Source organism: Pinus tabuliformis, chromosome 8, assembly GCF_031772625.1.
Source record: "Pinus tabuliformis cultivar Carrire ecotype Pingquan chromosome 8, CPIR1, whole genome shotgun sequence".
NCBI classification, from domain to species: Eukaryota; Viridiplantae; Streptophyta; class Pinopsida; order Pinales; family Pinaceae; genus Pinus; species Pinus tabuliformis.
Genome location: NC_142294.1, coordinates 1,731,988,891 through 1,732,012,188, shown reverse-complemented (window position 1 = coordinate 1,732,012,188; position 23,298 = coordinate 1,731,988,891). Strand labels below are relative to the sequence as shown.

The 23,298-nt window shown below is 38.0% G+C and overlaps 1 protein-coding gene across 1 annotated transcript; it reads right to left on the bottom strand.

Annotated features, from left to right (window-relative positions):
- Positions 1-12,513: 12,513 nt before the first annotated feature.
- LOC149243008 (DNA damage-binding protein 1-like) lies at positions 12,514-20,364 on the bottom strand. The gene is made up of 4 exons (XM_089371099.1): positions 20,206-20,364; positions 19,773-20,091; positions 13,072-13,127; positions 12,514-12,957 (listed from the first exon to the last, which is right to left on the bottom strand). Exons 1-4 carry the CDS (start codon positions 20,362-20,364, stop codon positions 12,514-12,516), a joined length of 978 nt encoding a protein of 325 aa, XP_089227225.1.
- Positions 20,365-23,298: the final 2,934 nt, after the last annotated feature.

Genomic DNA, 23,298 nt, shown 5'->3' with positions numbered 1-23,298 from the left:
GATTTCTTAAACTCATACAGTAAGTATCCCCTATCACTCCTCCTGTAAGGATGATAACGGTGATGATCATAGTGCCTATCTGAATCAGAACTATAATCATACATGTGTCTATCCCTTCTCCTCTCTGGAGTGTCCAACAATCTGCCATCTCGGATTGTGTCATCTTTATCTGATTGGTGACTGCCATGCGATCTACTACCATATGCCCCATTAGTTTTTTTCCTCCTGCTCATGACTGATCCAAAGTGGTCGTTGCCGCTGCAAATATGACAAGCTATGGAGTATCACTACATTCACCTCTACTAGATTTTCCTGTATCTGTATGATTTTGTCACTATCTTCCTTACAACTCCTTATCTCTTCCTTTAAACTTCTCATTATTACTGCCAAATTGGAAGAGTTCCCAAGACCATACTACTCTTTGGATTCGTAGGGAGGGTCTCTGTAGTCAACCATCTTGCTAGCCATTTGATATAATTTCTTCCTGCAAGGCATAATATGTCAGATAAACCAAATCACGATAAATCAATGTACCTTTGTATCTCGGGGAGAATACCTTGTCTGCAACATCACCAAATCAGCGTGATACATGTATAACATAATCGTAACATCATATTGAAATACGCTAGTAAATATATCAACTCATAAACATCACTCTAACTAGGGTTCAGTCATAAATGCAAGGCCATATCAACAATGCATGTTATGACCTCATGCATGACAACAACCATTACTCCATTATACATATTGCGACATGCATCCAACAATATGCATAAGAAATTCCAAATCAACTACATCTATGCATAAACGCATGTAGTCGAACATAAGCGATCAAATCTTGTAATCAACCTACAAGATTGATACATGTAATCCAAATATTCAAGAATGTAACCCAACATACAAGGATGTAAGTAGGCATCATGAAATAAACATGCAAGTGACATATAATCCATACACAACCAATCACATACTCATGACAAGTGCATTTCACAAGATCAATATGAAATTCTCCATCATAACCATACCACAACCCTAATCGGTCATTAAGCAAATGCAACAAGTATATAAGTGTAAGATACACACATGCAACTGGCATGCATGCATGACTAACACATTCAACCCATCCATTCTGATAGTTAAACCATGCTTTGATACCACTATGTAACACCCTCCTCCCAGGCCTACCCAAAGTAACCATGTGAATCGGGATAAACATGAGATGGGAGGGTATTATGATTAGATTCAACCTCCTATGTGACCTTAAGGAAGTGGAATCGACAGAACATCATATATTGTCATCTAACATCATCAATAGAATCCTCAGGAGACAAGTCAGCCACTCAGAAAGCCTGTCCCTAGGTCCCGTTGTTGTTTTGGACCTCTTAGGCCATAACTACTCTCATTCTATCGGCAAGGGGACGACTAGATACCTAAAGTCACTCTCATAGGCCTACATGCCAGCAACTATGGACCAAACTTGCCAGTTATGTGCCAATGACCTAGGGATTTAAGCCACTTTTTCAGACCGAGAGCCCAGGCCACTGCCCAGAATGGAATGATAGCTTGAAATCAAGAAAAGTACAGGGAAACAATGAAGCAAAAGAAATAAGCTCAACAAGACCTTAACCAGACCCCTACTAGCCATGACAGACATTTCGTCAAACATATCATCGACATGTAACCTACAAGTGTAAACAACATAATTATGTGTAGGGATCTCATACTTATCTAATAATCGCTATGAACCATTGTTCCCTTATGCCATTTGTTGCATTATCATATATTAGGTCATAGACACATTATCCATTCATATACAAGTAAAACATGTTGAGAGCCATACATAGTTGTTGTCATAAAATGCGCATATAACTAACCTCAATAGGAACATAAATACAATAAACATATCAACCACCAAAATCCATATATACATCAGTCACTTTACACATGAAAATCAAGGGAATGGATTTCTCATTAATGAATGCAATGAACCAACTGGAGATGGGACTACCATGTTCCACCCAACTGTAGAATGGCTGAGCCAAATCTCTCTTTAGCCATTCGCCCCCATGCCATATTCCAAGCATGAATGTGGGATCTCATAGAACACATCAATCAAAACTCATCCAGGGCTTCCAGAGGCCATCCAACTCAACCCATCAAATAGTGATTCCACCTCATGGTCGGACATCACAAAACCATCATTAGATTGGTCTCCATCCAAGCCTTCCAGGGCTTCCAGAGCGTTTATCCAACAAATGCTTCCAAGACTAGTAATTCAACCCACCAAGGGCTTCTAGGGTGTTTGTCCAACCAAGGCTTCCAGGACTAGTAAGTCAACCCAAGATGTTGCAAGGCTTCCAAAGCGTTTGTTCAACTAGGGCTTCCAGGACTAATAACTCAACCCAAGCTAAGGAAACATGAGAACCAACCACAAAAAAACAATGGAAGTAACCCACAATCACCATGGCTATCCAGGAAATGGAAAGGCTAGGCAATCCATTGTCTATCTAGGCACTCCTTCATGCCAATGACAGATCACAACCAATAAACCACATGCATGCCAAAACTAGTGAAGAGATCATACATGCAACTCAGTACCTGCAAGAAATCCGATGTATTTGTTGGTTCGATACCTCCTTGCGCTTTCCTGCCCTTCCTTTGCCTTCTTTCTCCAAGAATCCAAGTATTCCACACCCTCCAAGATTGCTCCAAGAAACTCTAAGTATCCAAGAGTATGAGAGAGAGAGAGAGCATAATGAGAGAGCTCCAAAACTATGCTGAAAAAAGGTTACCAATTGATCCTCATAATCATTTTTATGAATGAGGCCTTTATTTTTTCATTTTCCATTATTTCCCTTCATTTTCCTCCTCACATGCAACCTGTGACCTTTCATCTCCTTTTTCTCCTAATTTCCATTATTTTCATAAATAATTGTGCCAAAAATGCCATTTTTCCTTTCCAAAGCCTTAGTCATTTCCTTAGCCATAAACAACCAAATGAACACCCCCTAGGATGTATTGCCCAACATTCAGCTTGGCATAAGTGTCCCATCAACTGTGGTTATTATTTTTAACTTATATTACATGTAATTTTCACCAAGGTGTTACAATTTTTGGCACTTCTTTTACGGAGATATAAATGCTCTTCTAAATCAACTTGAAAATATGAGAATATTCCGAAGTTTTTTTTCATTCTAGTACCCACATACTAAATAGGCCATGCAACACTGTGTTCTAGGATTAGAACCATGTGATGCACTTGATGGTACTAGCAAGGAACCATAAATAAATTATATAAAAAAGGGACAAAACCAAGCGACCATGAAATATAAATATTATATTGATACTAATGTGATGATTATAACGAATGAACATGATTTTTTGTTGAATATCAAATATCAACATCCACAATGAATCAACAAGATATCATACTCTCCATTTGGCAAAAGAAAATTTGATATTCATAATGAAAATTGACAATTTCATCTCTTAAGAGAACAAAAAAAATCCATACATGTGATGAGGATCTTAATAACAAGGGTAATAGATGCAATCTAGCATAGTCCATGTCTCTACCATTAATTAATTGATTAAAGGTTGTGTGAAGTGTAGAGAAAATGTTTCACAATGAAAGCTCTATGAACAAACCTCTTTGCACAATGAAAGCTCTCTGCATAGTGAAAATTCTCCACACAAATATCTATGCATAAATTTTAACGATAGAGTTGAATGAAAAGGAAAATATATTAAACCTTAGTTTATGCATAAGGACTTGAATTTTAATGTATTTAAATTCTTATCATCTTTATTGTGCACAATTATCTATTTCTGGGAGAACGAGCGCAATGATTAATTAATTGATTAAGGCAATGCAGGGTCTGCGTTTAATTAGGCACACTTAATTTTTTATTATTAATAGATTGTGCAGAGTGTGGAGGTATGCACGATGAAAACTAGAAAGTTTCCTCTGCACAATGGACTTCCTTCGCAGTCCCGCACATACGAATATGTGTTAATTTTGAAAATATATGTTAATGTAAATATTTTAATGGTTTGAAAATCATGCTTTTAGATTTGATATTTTAATGCTTTCATATAATTCCATATGTAATATTGTTTTTTAATTTCTGTGTATGAATTGTGCAGAAGGTTAACTCAGAAAATTCAATGGTGTAGATCTCCGCACAATGAAAATTAGAAAGCTTCCTCCACACAATGGACTTCCTTCGTAGCCCCGCACATATTCATTTGTGTTAATTTTGAAAATATATGTTAATATTATTATTTTAATGCTTTGAAAATCATGCTTTTAGATTTGATATTTTAATTCTTTCAAATAATGCCAAATGTAATAATGTTTTTTAATTTTCATGTATGAATTGTGTTGAAGGTTAACTCGGCAAATTCATTATTGCAGAGCTCCGCATTATCTTCTCCGGTTATGTGAAGCTCCATACCAATGAATGTTTAGCGAGCTACTAAGCTTAACTCCATGTTGAGTTTGAAGGAAGCCATTCACCTAAACTATTGGGAGGCAGTGAAGGTTTGTCCAACATTCCAATTAGCAATGGGGATGAGGTACATGGTTAGCATTCTTCCACTAGTCACTCTAAATGACATAATATCTCCATTCCAATACCAATTTCTTTTCCAATTCGCTCCCCAGTTTCTCTACACGGGTTCACATTTGGTACATTTCCTCTTCCCCCAACATTACTTATCAGAATTGAATAAACGACATGGATACATTAGTGAAAGCTTGAGGACTGATCCCCACATGGAAATGGGAATAACAAGAGCTAATTCTCGTTTATACAATAAGACATTTGTTCTCTTTATATAAATAGTAAGGGGGATTTGCCGCTTTTCTTTCATTTTTATGTAGGTGTGATGGGAGAGAGAACCAGAAAGAGATGTGCCTTGGTGACTACGACAAATCAGTCGCAAATCTACGGACCTTCTTGTTGGATTCAATTTAAAATATAGGTAAGTGTTTTCCTCTCAATGCTCATAGTGAATGATGATCTGTGGCACTACACATGCATTCAAGCTCATGATCCAGTAACATGCCCAATAGAGAAAATTGAATTGAGCTACAATGCAAGCACATTAGAGCAAGACATTGCTCAAGACTCAGTTTCCCCTTCGCATAATGCAATATTGGTTTTGAGAAATCTATAGTATTAGAGTCTGATATGCTTAACTTATGCTTTAAAACAGATAAGCTAATTACCATAATATTCTACAAACTCAGCTCTTGATTAATATATGATGCTAGACTAAATAATTATTGTCTAGGTATAATAGGATTATATTTAATTAACTCAATACTATGGGATTCCATCCATAAGAAAAGGAGCAAGTAGGCAAGGGAATTAAAACAAGGTTTCTACATTCTGTCACACACTTCAAACAAATTCTATGGAAATGGAAGGTATGACTTCAAAGCATGAAGACAATGCAAAATAGGGCCCAATTCGACACCTCTGCCAAAAGTATCATCATCACTGATCATGCTCGGTACATGGGAGCATGTGCAAAACCAAGCCTTCCTTGATAAACATGATATTATGCTTACAGGTAGGTGGGTAGGTAAGGTAATATTTGCTTTATGGTCACCGACCCTTTCCCAACTTCCTCCCATATTTGATTTCTTAAGGTGGCCTCCTGACAAGGATGTGTTACATAGTTAAATATATGGAACTCAGGTGACACCCCATCTTCATGGTTTTATGTAGAAAAATAGAACCATGCGCTGATTCCATGACAAATCTGATTGAAATAAACTTTGTCTACCAAATGAGAATTTGGCACTCTAAGACAACATGCCTTATGTTCATTGTGTAGAAGATTATTGTGTGGAGGTTCAACTCATATTTTTCCATCTCTGCATCTGTTATCTCCTTAGATATTTCACGAGTTTTCCATGAGTGCAACCCATCTAGACTATTTCTACTCACCTTGACATATGTTGTGCATGCAGTCATAACCCTATTTTTCTTCTCGTGGTAGAGAAACTATGAACGTAGTTCCTTGTAACCTTCTTCCTCTCCCTCTCCACCACATTACGATCTTTTAATCATCACTATAAATACCACATTACGATAGCTTTAATCATCACTATAAATCTTATTCCAATTTGCTCCACATTGTACTCTAACGAAATGTTTAGTTCGAGTGATATGTATGTCATTGAATTTGAGAGCAAGAACATATGATATATATAGGCTATTGGATTTGATTTTACAACATGTATACCGTTATAGCATTGAGTGTTTGGTAGTTAGGTAGATAAACACGTCTTAGTTTTAATAACTCCAACCACGATGAAATATATGGACATGATGTCATTAGCTAGTGGTATTATTTTTTTAATAGTTTTGGTAGATTGTAAATTTGAATTTTTTTAGTTGTAAATTATTTTGTGCGAAGGTATGCACAATGAGTTGAAATTCTGCACAATAATCTTCCACACAATGAACACATAGGGATACTGGATTGGAGCACCAAATTCATGTTTGGTAGGAGGATTTTATTTTAAATAGATCCGCCATGAAATCAGTGCAGAGTATTTTGTGTGCATTAGAATTAGCTATGATTGGGTGTGCTATGGTGATTATATAATGGATATTATCCTTCAGTATCGGGATTGGTGAATGAATAGGAATGTGACATTTGGTTGATGTGGAGCATTGGTGGTTGGATCATCCATTGCGCATAAGTTCATTGTGCGGAATATTATTTTGCAGAAGTTCAACTCATTGTGCAGACCTCCACACATTGAAATTCAATGAACTTCTAAGGTTTTTCCACAACTTGGGAGAGTGGTGTTCCCTTGAAGATTTTTGTAATATGATAGAAAGCATTGACTCCAATGGTGATGTATACATGAGCTTTGATGAATTTATTATTATGATGACACCCTCAGCTTTATCCACTTAGACAAGGAGCCACACAAGGCATGGCTAGGCTGAGTGGGACAACAAAGCAAAGAAAAGAATATAAACTCTAATTTTTTAGGTCAATGAGAAGAATAAATCTATGTATAATCAACTATGTTTCTCTAATTCCTCATGTTCCATGTAAATATTTTGTCTAACATCTTTGAAGATAATCACGACAAACTTCATTGATTGTCCATAAAAATATCGATTTGGTTTGTAAATGAAATTATTAATAAGTATATGATTTATTAGGTTGATCGTGGGATTAAAATGACACTTAAATTTAGTTACTAATTTTCAAAGTTTAAATATATCAATTGTATAAAATTTGAACCCTGACACTGTAATTAAATGTGACCAGTGGATTGGTAATGTCAAACTATGTGATTTTTGGGAGTCGCAAATGATCGTGAAGGCCATGTCAACAAAAATATGAGCTGGAGATGAAATTCTACGCAGTAGTCATTTATAGCATATTCAGAGTTGGTGTAGGATTCTAGTGTAAGGTTCCACCAAAGCGAACGACGATTGCAGTGACCCCCTTCCCCATAGGAGCTAATATAGGTGCAGACCCCTGTAATGGATATTGACCATCGATTAAATCAACGATGGAGGCCAAGTGCGTACCCCTCCATGCTAACGTCATAGGGGAGCTTCCACACTCGATTTTGGCCGTCGATTATATTGGTTAAATTAGGTCCATTCAATTAAATTATTTTTTGCAAACCTCAGCACATTGAACTTCAATCTGCAGAGGTCCGCACAATGAGTTGAAATTCAACACAATGCAATGGTTGAACCAACCACCAATGCTCCCCAACACCCACATGTAACATGCTCATTAATTTACCAATCCTGATACTGAAGTCCAAAATCCACCGTGTAATCGTCGTAGCACACCCAATTGTAGCTAATTCCAATACACACAAAACACTGGACCAATTCCATGAAAACTCTAATTGAAATAAACTCCATCTACCAAGCATGAATTTGGAGCTTTGAGCCAACATCCTTACGTTTTCATTGTGCAGAATTTCAACTCATTATTTGGACCTCCACACAAAATAATTTACAATTAAAAAATTAGGCTTTACAATATAATGAAAGTGTTAAAAAAATTAATACCACAAGCTAATGATATCATGTCCACATATTTCATGATGGTTGGGGTTATTAAAACTAAGTCATGTTTAGAATTCTCAATGCTACGATGGTATATATGCTATAAATTCAAATCTAACAACCTATATATAAAACATTCTTGCCCTCAAATTCAGTGACCTACATATCACTCAAACTAAAAGTTTCGTTAGAGTATATTGTGTTGAGAAATTTAGGGCATCAATATTAGGTGATTTCTCTTTCTTATGATAACTGCGTGTGTATTATTTTTACTTCCTTATATTAGATTCTTCTCTTTTCTTATATTATTATAGTGGTCTTGTTCATCAAACAACTACCAATGCATAAACAATAAAGAGACAAGAGACACATAATGTAGGTGATCAGCCAGGGCCAAAACCTATCCAACTTGAGAAGACACCCCAAATGAATTCTTCTTCTTATATAAAATTCAATTGACGAATACCAAGACCATGACCTAGTCCCTTGACAAAACAACCTTTCCGAGACCAAGTCACAAGATCCTTCTTCCTTGCTTCTCCTTCTTGCACAAGTCAACATAAGTCAAACTTCCTCTAATACTACAATTCTCGGAAGCCCGAAAAATTCGACCTATTTTCCAAAGATCTGTAATTTGTACTTCTGTAATTCCACACGTGTTAGGAGAAAGAAAAAGCTTGGATGTGTTTACTTTCTTCACTATATTTGGAGACTCCTCTAGATGAACTCGACTGGCAATAGAATTGGTTCGGAGATAATTTAGGTGACTTTCTTTTGGACTATTTTGATACTTCTACAGAAACCCTAGATCTTCTACCAGACATGTGAATTTAGTAGCCGAAAAACAGTGCCGAATGCTTCAATCTTTCCTTCCTTATTTTCGTTGGTTATAGGGCTATCTTCCTTCACCTTTTTTCCACTTCTTCTTGCTTCATATTGACCAAAATTGTATATCTCCAAATGAAGGCCGAGCTGCTTATTCATAGTTGCTAATGCATCTATAATTAAGCCAACTTGAACAGATGCCTAGGCTGCCATGCCTTTCTAGAAACAAATTTAGGCCGACTTCAAGGTGACTTTGTGATAAGATCTTGGAGGTTTTATGACACAAATAGCTTTCCTTTTTCAATGTGAAGCATTCCCAAATGGGTCTCCAAATCTTGACATTGACTCAGTAGACTTTATGACTTTATGACAAACCTAAAGGCTCACAATGGGAACCTTAACTAAAATAAAATTCCTTGATAATGAAACCCATGATTCAAGCATTACAAAAATATTTTTATTTTCTTCTTTACATCAATTACAAAAAATCATATTTACACATGTTATTATGAAGACCAACCTAGTTACACTTTTCAAAACTCCCTCTTAACTAGGGAGGTATTCATAATGGTACTTGGTTATTCTCAATCTGAAGAATTCTCATAAGAAAAGTCAGATTGGTAACCCATTTGTAACCAACAGTGTCACATAGAAAGGCCTTGACTAACAACTCTATCTATCCACAAGATTAGAGCACAATGTTGGTGAGACCCATGATGTATAGACACCCTCATCATTGTCTCTCTCGCAACATACTCGACTCGGGTTCTTAGAGTGTGTTCCACCAAGACTATTCTTATCTTGGATTCCCAATCCTCAAAGAATATCGATTCTATACAACTACTCTTATCTTAGATACCCCAACTCATCCTCAAACAGTATCAGATGTCAGATGTTTACCCAATCCATTTTGTCTTCCCAAGTGAAGACAAGAATGATGCGTCTATCTCTTCCTTTCAGCTTAGCGAGGACATAACCATTCCATTGAAGGAATATACCCAAGTTCCCTCTTAAATAGGGACTTGACCAAGCTCCCTCGTGACCAGGGACTTTCTTATAGCAACTCATCAGGTGGCGATCATGGGACAACCAGCTGCTTGTATAACTCCTTTTTTCGATGTCATGAGTTTCTTATTTGTCATTGAGTCTACATTCAGTGGTACTTCTTTGTAGGGAAAAGACCATCCATAACTTTCATCCTTGAGCCATGTCATCATTCCTTTCATCAGAAAGTGATACATCAATTCATATATGGTTTTCCTTCATGCCATGTTTTCTTAAGGATATTTCATTTTACTACATGTTCATCAATGATGGAAGACATCCACAACTCTTCCCTTAGAAGCCCTGCATAAGCCCATCCACATATCATTTAAAAATAGGAAATGAAATTAAATCAAAATTACCCTTGTGATGGTATTTCATCATGACATCTTCTAGTTTGCATCAAAATCCATACATATTGACACATCTCCAAAAGATATACATTGTCAAAGGTCTCCTTCTTTTTCATGCTTCCATCACAGGCTTCATAAATTTCCTAGATATATCATAGTCAAATATTTCAGTTCTCGGATGTTGTTTTCCTTCATAGTTGCATATTCCTCCTCCTCTCTTTCTTCACACATTTTCTTCCAAGAACTTTTTCTCGTAGTTCCTCCATTTTTTTCAACCACCTCATATTTAAGATGAGGACATATTATGTTGATTTCTTCTAGTCATTGTGTGACCCATGCCTTTCTTCATCTTCTCAATGAAGAGATTCTTTCTTTTGATCATGCTCTCGAAGTAGAGTATTCATCCATATTTTCTGTAACCATATGACATGAATCGAAATTATCAAATAAGATCATACATACCCCATTCTTCTTTTAGGTCATATTTCTTTAGCAACTTCCATGATTGAAAGACCTTCAATCCCTTTATTTTCTTATTGACATCATACCATCCTTTCATGAATTCCTCCAAGTAGGAATTCTTGGTGAGACACTTGCTCCTTTTTTATTGGTGAACCTTCTGATGAAGATTCTAATAGAGGATCTTAAGTATCCTCATCCAGAAGATGTTTCCTCTTAACTGATGTATGATGAGCTTTGTACTAGATGAATTTCCTATTATTTTACACATAAGTGCTTCTAATGAGGTTACCAAGAGCTATCTCCTACCATAGACTTATTTCATTTATCATTCACGCTTTCCTATGATGATGTCACGATCACTTGTTTCTAATGCTTCTATGATGCCATGATGCATCCTATCACACTATTCTAATTATTCCTATTGTTATCACAAAATCAGACCCCTGATAGGCTGCTAATCAGGTAGACCTTGAGTAACTATTTCAAACCAACTTTTGGTTGAGGCTTAGCCTCCCCAACCTGAGAGGGCTCTCTCACAAGATTAGAGATTTGGATAATGAATAAGATGGCTAACTCTATGGATTGAAATCAAATGAAAATGTATAAATGGTTGAAATTCCAATCAACAAGCATCTATTGGGCTATGGAGTCAGAGCATGTTTTAGTACAACAACTGATCAGCTTACATGGAAGTCAGGGCATAAAGAGTTTTAATCTACTAGCAAAACAGAGACATCATATAGGAAACACAGTTTATGAACACATGAAGGAAGTTAGAGCATTATCAATGAATTCTAAGTAACATGTGTTCATACCACTGCAAGTGAGCAAATGAAGAAATCCATGAGGAAATAAAACACATAAAACCCTCTCTGAATCCTGAGTAGTAAAGCCAAAGTTCTGCATTAACATAAAACATACAGTGTTCTGCAATAACATAATATGCACTGTTTTCTCTTGAAATTTCCAACCCTTTGTACATCAGATGTTCTGCTATATATAGAGCTCTTTACATGCTTGGATTCCTTCCTCCATCATGAGGGGAATTCGAATTTTCCATCCTTGACACCTATTCTAACCATAAAACAAAACTTTAAATGCATTTGACAACTAACTAGTAGTCCTAGAGACCTAATACAACTAGGAGTGTAACTCCTTATTATGACTAAAACAACCTTATCTAAACATTTAAAGCATTCTTTGACACCTAACACTCCATAAAGTCGAATTTGATGAAGCCCATAACCTTCCATCTGGCCCTTGATGACTCATCCTTTTGCTGTTCCTAGAAACTAGGAGGTTGTCCCTTGCTCTGTTCTGGCTGAAAAATAGGTCTTGGGACAGAGCTCATAACTTCTCGTAAAAAATGTATTTGGAAAAACTGAAGGAGGTTTTTGTGAACCAATCCATGCTGAACAAAAACCTCTTTTGGTTTTTTGAAATACTACTCCAGCTGCTCAGAGTGTGTCTTTGAAAAACAGGTGTAAAACAGAAGATGAAAAATTGCACCTACAGCAGTTTCGTAGCGCAACTTTAGTCACCCATTTCTCCCAGCTCATAATCAATTTGAAGAAAATGAAAGAGGTTTTTCTATTTTAGTATGTTAGGAATAAAAACATCTTTCAATTTCCAAAAATATGCTTTCCATTGCTCTAGATACCTCCTGGAAGTTAACTACCTAAAACTGTTTTTTTTCTGAAACAGGCTGCTACAGGGGTTTCGCAGCGCGCTGCGAAACTGCTGTGTAATTTCAAAAACACAGCTTAATGCCAAAATTTGACTATATTGAGCTTCATTATCTTGAAATGTCTCTTTTCATGTGCCCTCTCTTCAATTGATCCCTCCTCATGTTTGTATATCAATAAAGAGATGTCTTTCATCAAATCACCAACTACAATAAAATCTCCACGAGATTGAACATATAGTGCAAGAATATGACCATAATGGCCACATTCAGACTGTAACTCTCTTGAACCATCATCACGGAGCCCCCATTTGTATAACTGAATCTTTTGATTGATACCAGCAAGCAACTTTTCATTAAATGCATTCAGATTGTAAACAGAAACCTTTGTCTCCTTCTCAATCACAAGTTGCAGTTTACCATCTTCAACTGAGAATACTAAAATTCGGCCTTTGTTAGGTTTGTTCTCCTCGGGCAATACATATGCTGTCCCAACACAATAATAAGCATGGATATGAAGTTTCTGAATGTCATCAATTTACCCAATAGTAAGCAGGTTCTCTTTTGCAATTGCAAGGCTGTCTGGAAAGGAAATTGAATTGAAAAGGCACGTGTGATTGACTTCCTTAAGATTCACATTGCTATACAGCAACTTCTGATTGCTACTGTAAATAACTGTCAGCCTGTCTGATGCTGCAAACACATGTGTTGTGTTCTTAGAGTGAAAAGTCGTCAAGGTGATAGCTTTTGTACCCAACAAAATCTTCTTCCATTCAGACAACTCTCCAATGCTCATATTCAATATGAAGTTGAATAGATGCCCATCCCCAAGACCACATAATAAGTATGCAATCCCTTCAAATCTTGTTTGGACCTTCAAAGAACTCTGATGTATGCTGACCCTGAGTTTGCCAAGTGCTTCTTATGCATGAAAGGAGCATGAGAATGACCTAGATCAATTCTTCTTTACCTTACCCTTTTCTTTTGAAATCTTTTTAGTGATAACAGTGGCTCCACTTGGGATAGTGTGCCCTTGTGGTTCACTAAGAACCTGCAGTTTCAGTGCCTTATCCTCTTATGATAAACAAAAATTTATTTGACAAGCATCTCCTTTAAGCTTCTTGGGCCTTCACCTCGGGCTTAAACTTGATGATCATTGTGAGAGAAAGAAATCTACCACTATTGAAAAAAAAAAAATAATGCTCAGTCAACCTTGAGCTTATTTGCATTTTCCTACCTACCTACCCTATCAATTTCAAACTTCACTTGTAGCTCAAGCAACATGATATTTCCAATAAAGCCAATCAATTGTCTTCTCTGATATTGGAGGCTCTTGACTGCATTCAACCTCAAAATAACCATGGTAGTGAGATGACCAAATCAACTCATAATATACTTGATCTTCATAATGCAAATGAAAATGAAAGACTGGAGTGCAAAGCTTGTCCATATATTCACTTATAGGGTCAAAGAATACATGGTTATGTTGATGATCATCATAACATTTGATCCAGGTGGATGTTGGTGGCCACCCACCAACCCATTTGGACCCCCACAACTGTCTCTTTCAGTCTTTTCAGTTTCCTTAATTGTAGCACAACTTACTATTTTTAGCAGTTTTTCGGGTCCTGAACTTCCGGAGCCGTTTTGAGGCCCTAAACGACGTTTTTTTTGGGAATCTGGGGGCAACATGGGTCTATAGACCAATGTTGCCCTTCCCAAAGTGGTAGTGCTCGGATAGATCTTTCTAACGAGCTATTGTACGCGTCAAACGGAGATCGTATGCCAAAGTTACGACCCCGGGAAATTGATGTACCAATTTACCCAAACGGGGCCCACAATTTGGCGTTTCATCTTCTAGGGTTAGGTTTCGGGATGTGAAGGGTTTTCCATTGTTTCTCAACAATAAATAGGCCTTCGAGCCTCATTGTAATACAGTTCGGAACAGTTCAGAGGCATGTAGCCGCACATCTCTTCTCAGAGATAGCTACCATCGCCCTAGCTGGTTTATTTCCATTTCTGGTTGTAAGCATATTTCAGTATTTTCCATTAATGAAATGAATCATTATTTCCGCTACATCTATGTGTTTATGGTTATTGCACCTCTGTATTTATGGTTATCTCTGTAATCTATTGCGTTCCTGTTTAAATCCGGATCAGTGGTATCAGAGCGGTCTGCTTTTTCTCTGTTTTTCTTTGCATGTCCCCAACGAGGTCGGGATATAAGGAGTTAGGGCTTGAACTGGTCGAACCTTTGCAAGACCAGCCTCGCAAATCCCGACGGCCTCCCATGGCGGACGAGAAGAAAGACGAGGGGGCAGGAGATCCCATCAAAATCTTGCTCGAAGAAGCGCTCGAGCGGCAAAGGAACGCGATGATGGATAGCTTTGCGCAGATCCTTCAGCGGCTTCCCAGAGGCGACGCATCGGCTTCCAACAGCGACTCTGGAAACACCACGCCATTTAAGGTACAAGTTAATTTTGAAATCCCCATCTTCGAGGGTCAAATAGACGCAGATGCCGTAGATAAATGGTTAAATCTGCTAGATGGGTATTTTTCTGTTCATGAATTTTCAAGTCGGGAAAAGATTGTTTTTGCTCTTCTCAAAGCAGCCCCCCACGTCAAGGACTGGTGGGAAACCTACTGCGAGCAGAAGGATGAAAGTACAGGCTCACTGTTTTCAGCCGCACCCACTTGGAATGACTTCCGGGATGCCATCAAGGAGCAGTACTACCCTGTCGGAAGCTATGAGGACAAATACATCAAATGGACCACACTGCGGCAGGGACGAGACCAAGATGTGCCGGAGTTCACAAACATTTTTCATACCCTTCGCACACAGTTGGGTATCAAAGATTCTGAGCTGCATCTGGTACTCAAATACCGCGGCTGCCTACATAGATACATCCAGGAAGAGATGGTGTTCTTGAACATCTCCTCGCTCGGCACGGCGTACCGATATGCTGTCAAAATCGAGCAAAAGTTCAAACAGAAGAAGCGAGACTTTGGATCTGCAAATCCGAAGCCCAAAGGACAAAGCCAAGGCGGGGTGACCCAAGACAACCCATCGAAGCCGCAAGAAAAGAATAACATTGCGAAGCCGAAGAAGGACACAGGAAAGTGGTGTGAGTTCCACAAGAGTCCCACTCATAACACAAGTGAGTGTCGGACCAAGCAGTCGCTGGTGGCCGAATTGAAGGCTTCCGAATCAGATGCATGTTCTGACCCTGAGCCAGAACCCGACAAGGGGAATGGAAAAGGGAAGCAGATCATTGATGCGGATCCCAGTGCCACTGTTGCCACCGCCAAGATCAAGAAAAATGAGCCCGAAGATCCAGAGGAGGGGGAGCGTCTTTTCCACTCACAGATGTGGGTGAAGGGTTCACCGCTGCGATTCATTGTCGACAGTGGTAGCCAAAAGAACCTGGTTTCAGCAGAGGTCGTGAAGCGGTTGGGCTTACCGACTACACCACACCCACAGCCGTACAGTATCGGGTGGCTTCATGAAGGACGAGATCTCAAAGTTCGCCAGCAGTGCCGCCTTCCCTACAGCATCAAACCCTTCACAGACGAGGTATTGTGTGATGTTACACCTCTGGATGTTTGTGATGTACTATTAGGCCAGCCATACTTGTGGAGGCGACATGCTGTGTATGAGTCAAGGCCTCGCGCTGTCATTATTTCTTTGGGTGATTCATTATACAGGATACCGGAGGTAGCCCCACCTACCGCCACATCTTTAATCACTACCAAAAAAGGCAGCAAGCTCATATCACAGACCAGGAAATTCATCTGTCTGGTTCACTCCCAAAGTAAGGGGAAGATCGTTGCTACATCCATGACCCCTGCAAAGGGTTCCTCCACGCAGCAGCAACAGCAAAGGGATACGGTCATGACAAAACACAGGAACAACTTCTCCTCACGGACATGGGTACCACACAAGTTTCAGGTGGGAAACAAAGTTTGGTTACATCTGCAGAAAGAACGCCTTACAAGAACCCATCAGAAGCTCAGACCACTCCGACATGGTCCTTACAGCAGTACCAAGGCTATGGGGAACAATGCTTTGGAGCACAGCATTCCTCCATTCCTTCGCTTGCACCGAGTATTCAATGTGGACCATCATCGACCATGCTTCCCACCATCACTGGACACATCACAGATTGCAGGACAAGTTCAGCAGATGGAGGAACTCAACGCAATGGGGACCATTGCTTCCTAAGGGGGGAGGAATGATCCAGGTGGATGTTGGTGGCCACCCACCAACCCATTTGGACCCCCACAACTGTCTCTTTCAGTCTTTTCAGTTTCCTTAATTGTAGCACAACTTACTATTTTTAGCAGTTTTTCGGGTCCTGAACTTCCGGAGCCGTTTTGAGGCCCTAAACGACGTTTTTTTGGGAATCTGGGGGCAACATGGGTCTATAGACCAATGTTGCCCTTCCCAAAGTGGTAGTGCTCGGATAGATCTTTCTAACGAGCTATTGTACGCGTCAAACGGAGATCGTATGCCAAAGTTACGACCCCGGGAAATTGATGTACCAATTTACCCAAACGGGGCCCACAATTTGGCGTTTCATCTTCTAGGGTTAGGTTTCGGGATGTGAAGGGTTTTCCATTGTTTCTCAACAATAAATAGGCCTTCGAGCCTCATTGTAATACAGTTCGGAACAGTTCAGAGGCATGTAGCCGCACATCTCTTCTCAGAGATAGCTACCATCGCCCTAGCTGGTTTATTTCCATTTCTGGTTGTAAGCATATTTCAGTATTTTCCATTAATGAAATGAATCATTATTTCCGCTACATCTATGTGTTTATGGTTATTGCACCTCTGTATTTATGGTTATCTCTGTAATCTATTGCGTTCCTGTTTAAATCCGGATCAACATTCTACATCTTTAGACAACTGATTCTCAACCACACAAGATTCTTTCGATATGCTATCGAACTGCTTTTCTGAATGATGCCTACAAACAATGTAATTTTTCTCTTTCTTATGATCATTTATTGTTGTAAGCTGCTGAGAAGTTTGACATAAAAAACCAACCTTTTCCTCTGCCTGATGGTCGTAAAAGCTATCTTCCAGTACTTCTTCTTGCTGTTTGCAATCATTTTTATCTTCATTATGATTCATATCAAAGAATGAAACATGGTTTTCACAAGTAAACCCCTGCTGCTCTTCATGTTGAGTTTCATGATATGTTATACTTTCTTCTTGGTGTTGAAATGCATTGTTATGAAGAGCCTCTAAAATTTCTTCATCCATAAATTCATTATCATCATAACAATCCTCCAAGTACTGAATAAGACTTAAAGAATTCCTACAGCAGTCTTTGACCAGCAATAAGGAGGGATGACACTCTTTATACATGTCATAGAACACATAATGGAAATCGGCAAGAGAATATAATGAACCATTTTCCAAACTTTTATACCAAGACCATGCTTTCCCTTCTAAATTGGTCATAAACATCCTCATGAGACAATCCTCAGGAAAGTGAACCTTAAGATTGCGTACATGCATATGAAACCTAACCAAATGAAGAGTAGCATTGTCTTTCTTTTCATCTTTGAATATCGGAAGATCCTCTAACCAATCAACCTTTGGCATAGGATTTGGAAAACCAGGGATATGAGACCGATTCATAGGAGCATACCTGGCATTCATCCTTGCAGTGGAACTCATCTTGTAACTTCATCAAGCTACTGATCTTCTAGCGGTGGAGTCACCTTCCAATTTCTTATTCGATGTGTGGAGTCGCCAAGGTAGTTTTGCATCCTCAAAAAGATGTCTGAGCTCCTGCTACCTTCAGAAGTTCAACCATTGATTTCGGGAATGAATAATCTTCAGACTCCTGGCAGACGCACCAAAATGTTATCACAAAATCAGACCCCTGATAGGCTGCTAATCAGGTAGACCTTGAGTAACTATTTCAAACCAACTTTTGGTTGAGGCTTAGCCTCCCCAACCTGAGAGGGCTCTCTCACAAGATTAGAGATTTGGATAATGAATAAGATGGCTAACTCTATGGATTGAAATCAAATGAAAATGTATAAATGGTTGAAATTCCAATCAACAAGCATCTATTGGGCTATGGAGTCAGAGCATGTTTTAGTACAACAACTGATCAGCTTACATGGAAGTCAGGGCATAAAGAGTTTTAATCTACTAGCAAAACAGAGACATCATATAGGAAACACAGTTTATGAACACATGAAGGAAGTTAGAGCATTATCAATGAATTCTAAGTAACATGTGTTCATACCACTGCAAGTGAGCAAATGAAGAAATCCATGAGGAAATAAAACACATAAAACCCTCTCTGAATCCTGAGTAGTAAAGCCAAAGTTCTGCATTAACATAAAACATACAGTGTTCTGCAATAACATAATATGCACTGTTTTCTCTTGAAATTTCCAACCCTTTGTACATCAGATGTTCTGCTATATATAGAGCTCTTTACATGCTTGGATTCCTTCCTCCATCATGAGGGGAATTCGAATTTTCCATCCTTGACACCTATTCTAACCATAAAACAAAACTTTAAATGCATTTGACAACTAACTAGTAGTCCTAGAGACCTAATACAACTAGGAGTATAACTCCTTATTATGACTAAAAAAACCTTATCTAAACATTTAAAGCATTCTTTGACACCTAACACTCCATAAAGTCGAATTTGATGAAGCCCATAACCTTCCATCTGGCCCTTGATGACTCATCCTTTTGCTGTTCCTAGAAACTAGGAGGCTGTCCCTTGCTCTGTTATGGCTGAAAAATAGGTCTTGGTACAGAGCTCATAACTTCTCGTAAAAAATGTATTTGGAAAACCTGAAGGAGGTTTTTGTGAAACAATCTATGCTGAACAAAAACCTCTTTTGGTTTTTGAAATACTACTCCAGCTGCTCAGAGTGTGTCTTTGAAAAACAGGTGTAAAACAGAAGATGAAAAATTGCACCTACAGCAGTTTTGTAGCGCAACTTTAGTCACCCATTTCTCCCAGCTCATAATCAATTTGAAGAAAATGAAAGATTTTTTTCTACTTTAGTATGTTAGGAATAAAAACCTCTTTCAATTTCCAAAAATATGCTTTCCGTTGCTCTAGATACCTCCTGGAAGTTAACTACCTAAAACAATTTTTTTTCTGAAACAGGCTGCTACAGGGGTTTCGCAGTGCGCTGCGAAACTGCTGTGTAATTTCAAAAACACAGCTTAATGCCAAAATTTGACTATATTGAGCTTCATTATCTTGAAATGTCTCTTTTCATGTGCCCTCTCTTCAATTGATCCCTCCTCATGTTTGTATATCAATAAAGAGATGTCTTTCATCAAATCACCAACTACAATAAAATCTCCACGAGATTGAACATATAGTGCAAGAATATGACCATAATGGCCACATTCAGACTGTAACTCTCTTGAACCATCATCACGAAGCCCCCATTTGTATAACTGAATCTTTTGATTGATACCAGTAAGCAACTTTTCATTAAATGCATTCAGATTGTAAACAGAAACCTTTGTCTCCTTCTCAATCACAAGTTGCAGTTTACCATCTTCAACTGAGAATACTAAAATTCGGCCTTTGTTAGGTTTGTTCTCCTCGGGCAATACATATGCTGTCCCAACACAATAATAAGCATGGATATGAAGTTTCTGAATGTCATCAATTTACCCAATAGTAAGCAGGTTCTCTTTTGCAATTGCAAGGCTGTCTGGAAAGGAAATTGAATTGAAAAGGCACGTGTGATTGACTTCCTTAAGATTCACATTGCTATACAACAACTTCTGATTGCTACTGTAAATAACTGTCGACCTGTCTGATGCTGCAAACACATGTGTTGTGTTCTTAGAGTGAAAAGTCGTCAAGGTGATAGCTTTTGTACCCAACAAAATCTTCTTCCATTCAGACAACTCTCCAATGCTCATATTCAATATGAAGTTGAATAGATGCCCATCCCCAAGACCACATAATAAGTATGCAATCCCTTCAAATCTTGTTTGGACCTTCAAAGAACTCTGATGTATGCTGACCCTGAGTTTGCCAAGTGCTTCTTATGCATGAAAGGAGCATGAGAATGACCTAGATCAATTCTTCTTTACCTTACCCTTTTCTTTTGAAATATTTTTAGTGATAACACCTATCATGGTCCTTTTAATTTTCAACAAGAATACTTGAAAACAGGAACTTGAAATGAACTAGGTGAGGAAGAATATCTTAATCATAGTAGAGATATTTTACTTCCTCTTTCTTGGACTTTTTCTTTTCAGCTTCCTCCACTTCCTTGGTGATATGGGCTTCTTCTCTTCCTCTTTTTTTATTTCCCTTCTAATCTATCCTATAGTGCTCATCTTCCTAACACCCATAGCATTGAATCTTAGCCATGTTCTTCCTCTTTTTTCTAAGGACAAAACTTTCCAAAATTTCCCTTTCTTTTCGTCATTGTACCATATGCCTTATTTTTCTCACGTTATCCCACATAAGATTTTACCTTTAGCCTGGATTCTTCAATCTTTCATAGTGACCACAATTCCTGGAATGGAAATACTTCTTTCTTCCCATAAATAATTGAAGTAAAGTTAGCCCACTCCTCCAGTAGTGCATTTAGTACTACTATAGCCATTTCTCTATGAGACATGAATTCTCCTAGATCCTTAAGTTGATCCCTGATTTCAAATATCCTCATAAAGTATGAGGTCATTCCTTCTTATTTTGACATATTTATCTTATAGAGTTCTTTCCTTAGTGAGATGACTTCTCCTGTAGTGCTTATGGAATACAACTCTACCAGTTTGTAATAAATTTATTCTGAAGTTTCAAGTTTTGATACATATGGAATGAGGGGATCCTTGATGGATTTCGTGAGAGTCCTTTGAGCCCTAACTTCACCTTTCATAAAATTTACAAGATCTTGATCATGCTCTTTTTCTAGTGTGGTGATAGATCCTTTGACATGATCCACAACCTCATTTTCAATGAGATTCAAATATGTCCTCTTCTTCCATGCAATATAGTTTTAAGCCCCAACCAATTTGTTTTTTTCCTTGCAAAAGGACATTTTGACAGATTCAGACATAAATATATTGACTTGTGAAGATGCTTCTTCCACTTGTTGCTTCCTTTAATTTTATGATATAAAAGAAAAATTCTTCTTGATGAAGATAATTCTCTTCAAGAATGATCCTTGACCCCAAAAATAGGGAAATCACCTTTTAGACTGTTGAAGGTAACTTAGTTGATGGTGATCAATGATGAATTCTTGATGGTGTCCTTCAATGGGTAGAACCTTGCTTCAACGAGAGGGAAATTTCATTATAAAATTTTGAATATGATGACAACACCCTCTGATCTAGCCTACTTTGGATAACTAGCCTTCAAGATCCTTTAACTCAAAAATCTTTGAGGCTTCCTTCAGTGATGATTGAGTGCAGATCCCATAAATGCTACTAGGGTTTTCTTTCTCCAAGATGATGTGATCTATGCCCTTCAAGTGCTTCTCTTGGATGAATAGACTTCTAGTTTCTTTGATTTTTAGATATCTTTTCCTTGCGTATATGTAGGGTTTTAGCATTCTTTTCCTTGATGATTTTTTGCATGATGATCCCTAGACGTATTTTGGAGTAGAATTATTCTTCGATCTAGGGTTTTGACATTTATTTGAAGATCTTTAATTCACTTATATATCCTTCGAGATTTGATCCTTGAGTTCTTGTGTGTCCCTTCATGAAATGCCCTTTCCTTAATTTGTCACCTTAGCTCCGATACCATGTTGAGAAACCTAGGGCGTCAAGATTAGGGGATTTATCTTTCTTATGATAACTGCTTGCGAATAACTTTTACGTCCTTAGATTAGATTCTTCTCTTTTCTTAGATTATTATAGTGTTCTTCTTCATAAAAGCTATCAATGCATAAACAATAAAGAGACAAGAGACACATAATGTAAGTGATTAGCCAGGGCCAAAACCTCTCCAACTTTAGAGGAAAACTCAAACAAATTATTATTCTTGTAGAAACTTCAATTAACGAATACCAAGACCATGACCTAGACCCTTGACAAAACAACCTTTCCAAGACCAAGTCACAATATCCTTCTTCACGATTCTCCTTCTTTCATAGGACAACACAAGTCAAACTTCTTCTAATACTACACTTCTCAACTACCTTGAACTTTTGACCTTTTTTTCACAAATCTACAGTTCGTACTTCTGCAATTCCACACTTGTGAGGAGTAAGAACAAGTTTGGAGGTGTTTCCTTTCTTCGCTATATTTGAAGAATTCTCTAGACGAACTTGGCTAGCAATAGAATTGGTTCAGAGATCCTTTAGGTGACATTCTTTTGGACTATTTTGACACATCTATACAAACCCTAGCTCTTCTGCCATGTTTGAAGTTACTAGCCCAAAAAAAGTGCAAAATGCTTTCATCTTTCCTTCCTTATTTTCATTGGTTATAGGGATATATTCCTTCACTAATATGAATTGGATCATTGTATTGTTTTTCATACATCTCAATCCATTTGGAGTGGAAAAAGTAGAGGAATCATATTGAACCGTTTTTACCCCAGGACCCAGTTTGGCAAAACGGGGTCTGAAAACTTCCGGGAGCATTTTAAGGCATCAAATGACGTTTTCTTGGGTAAAACTTTGTCGCTCTAGCACCAAACATTTTCAAGATATTATACACATAGAAACCTTTCCAACAATGCAAGAAGTGCGTAAATCGAAGTATGTATGCAAAAGTTATGCCACTCAGAAGTTGACCTTCCTGTTTTCACACCTATGGTTGAGGAGGATACCACGTCAATCCCCATTATTCATTGAAAGGGGCTAGCCATGTGTTTATGATGTAAAAGGCTCTATA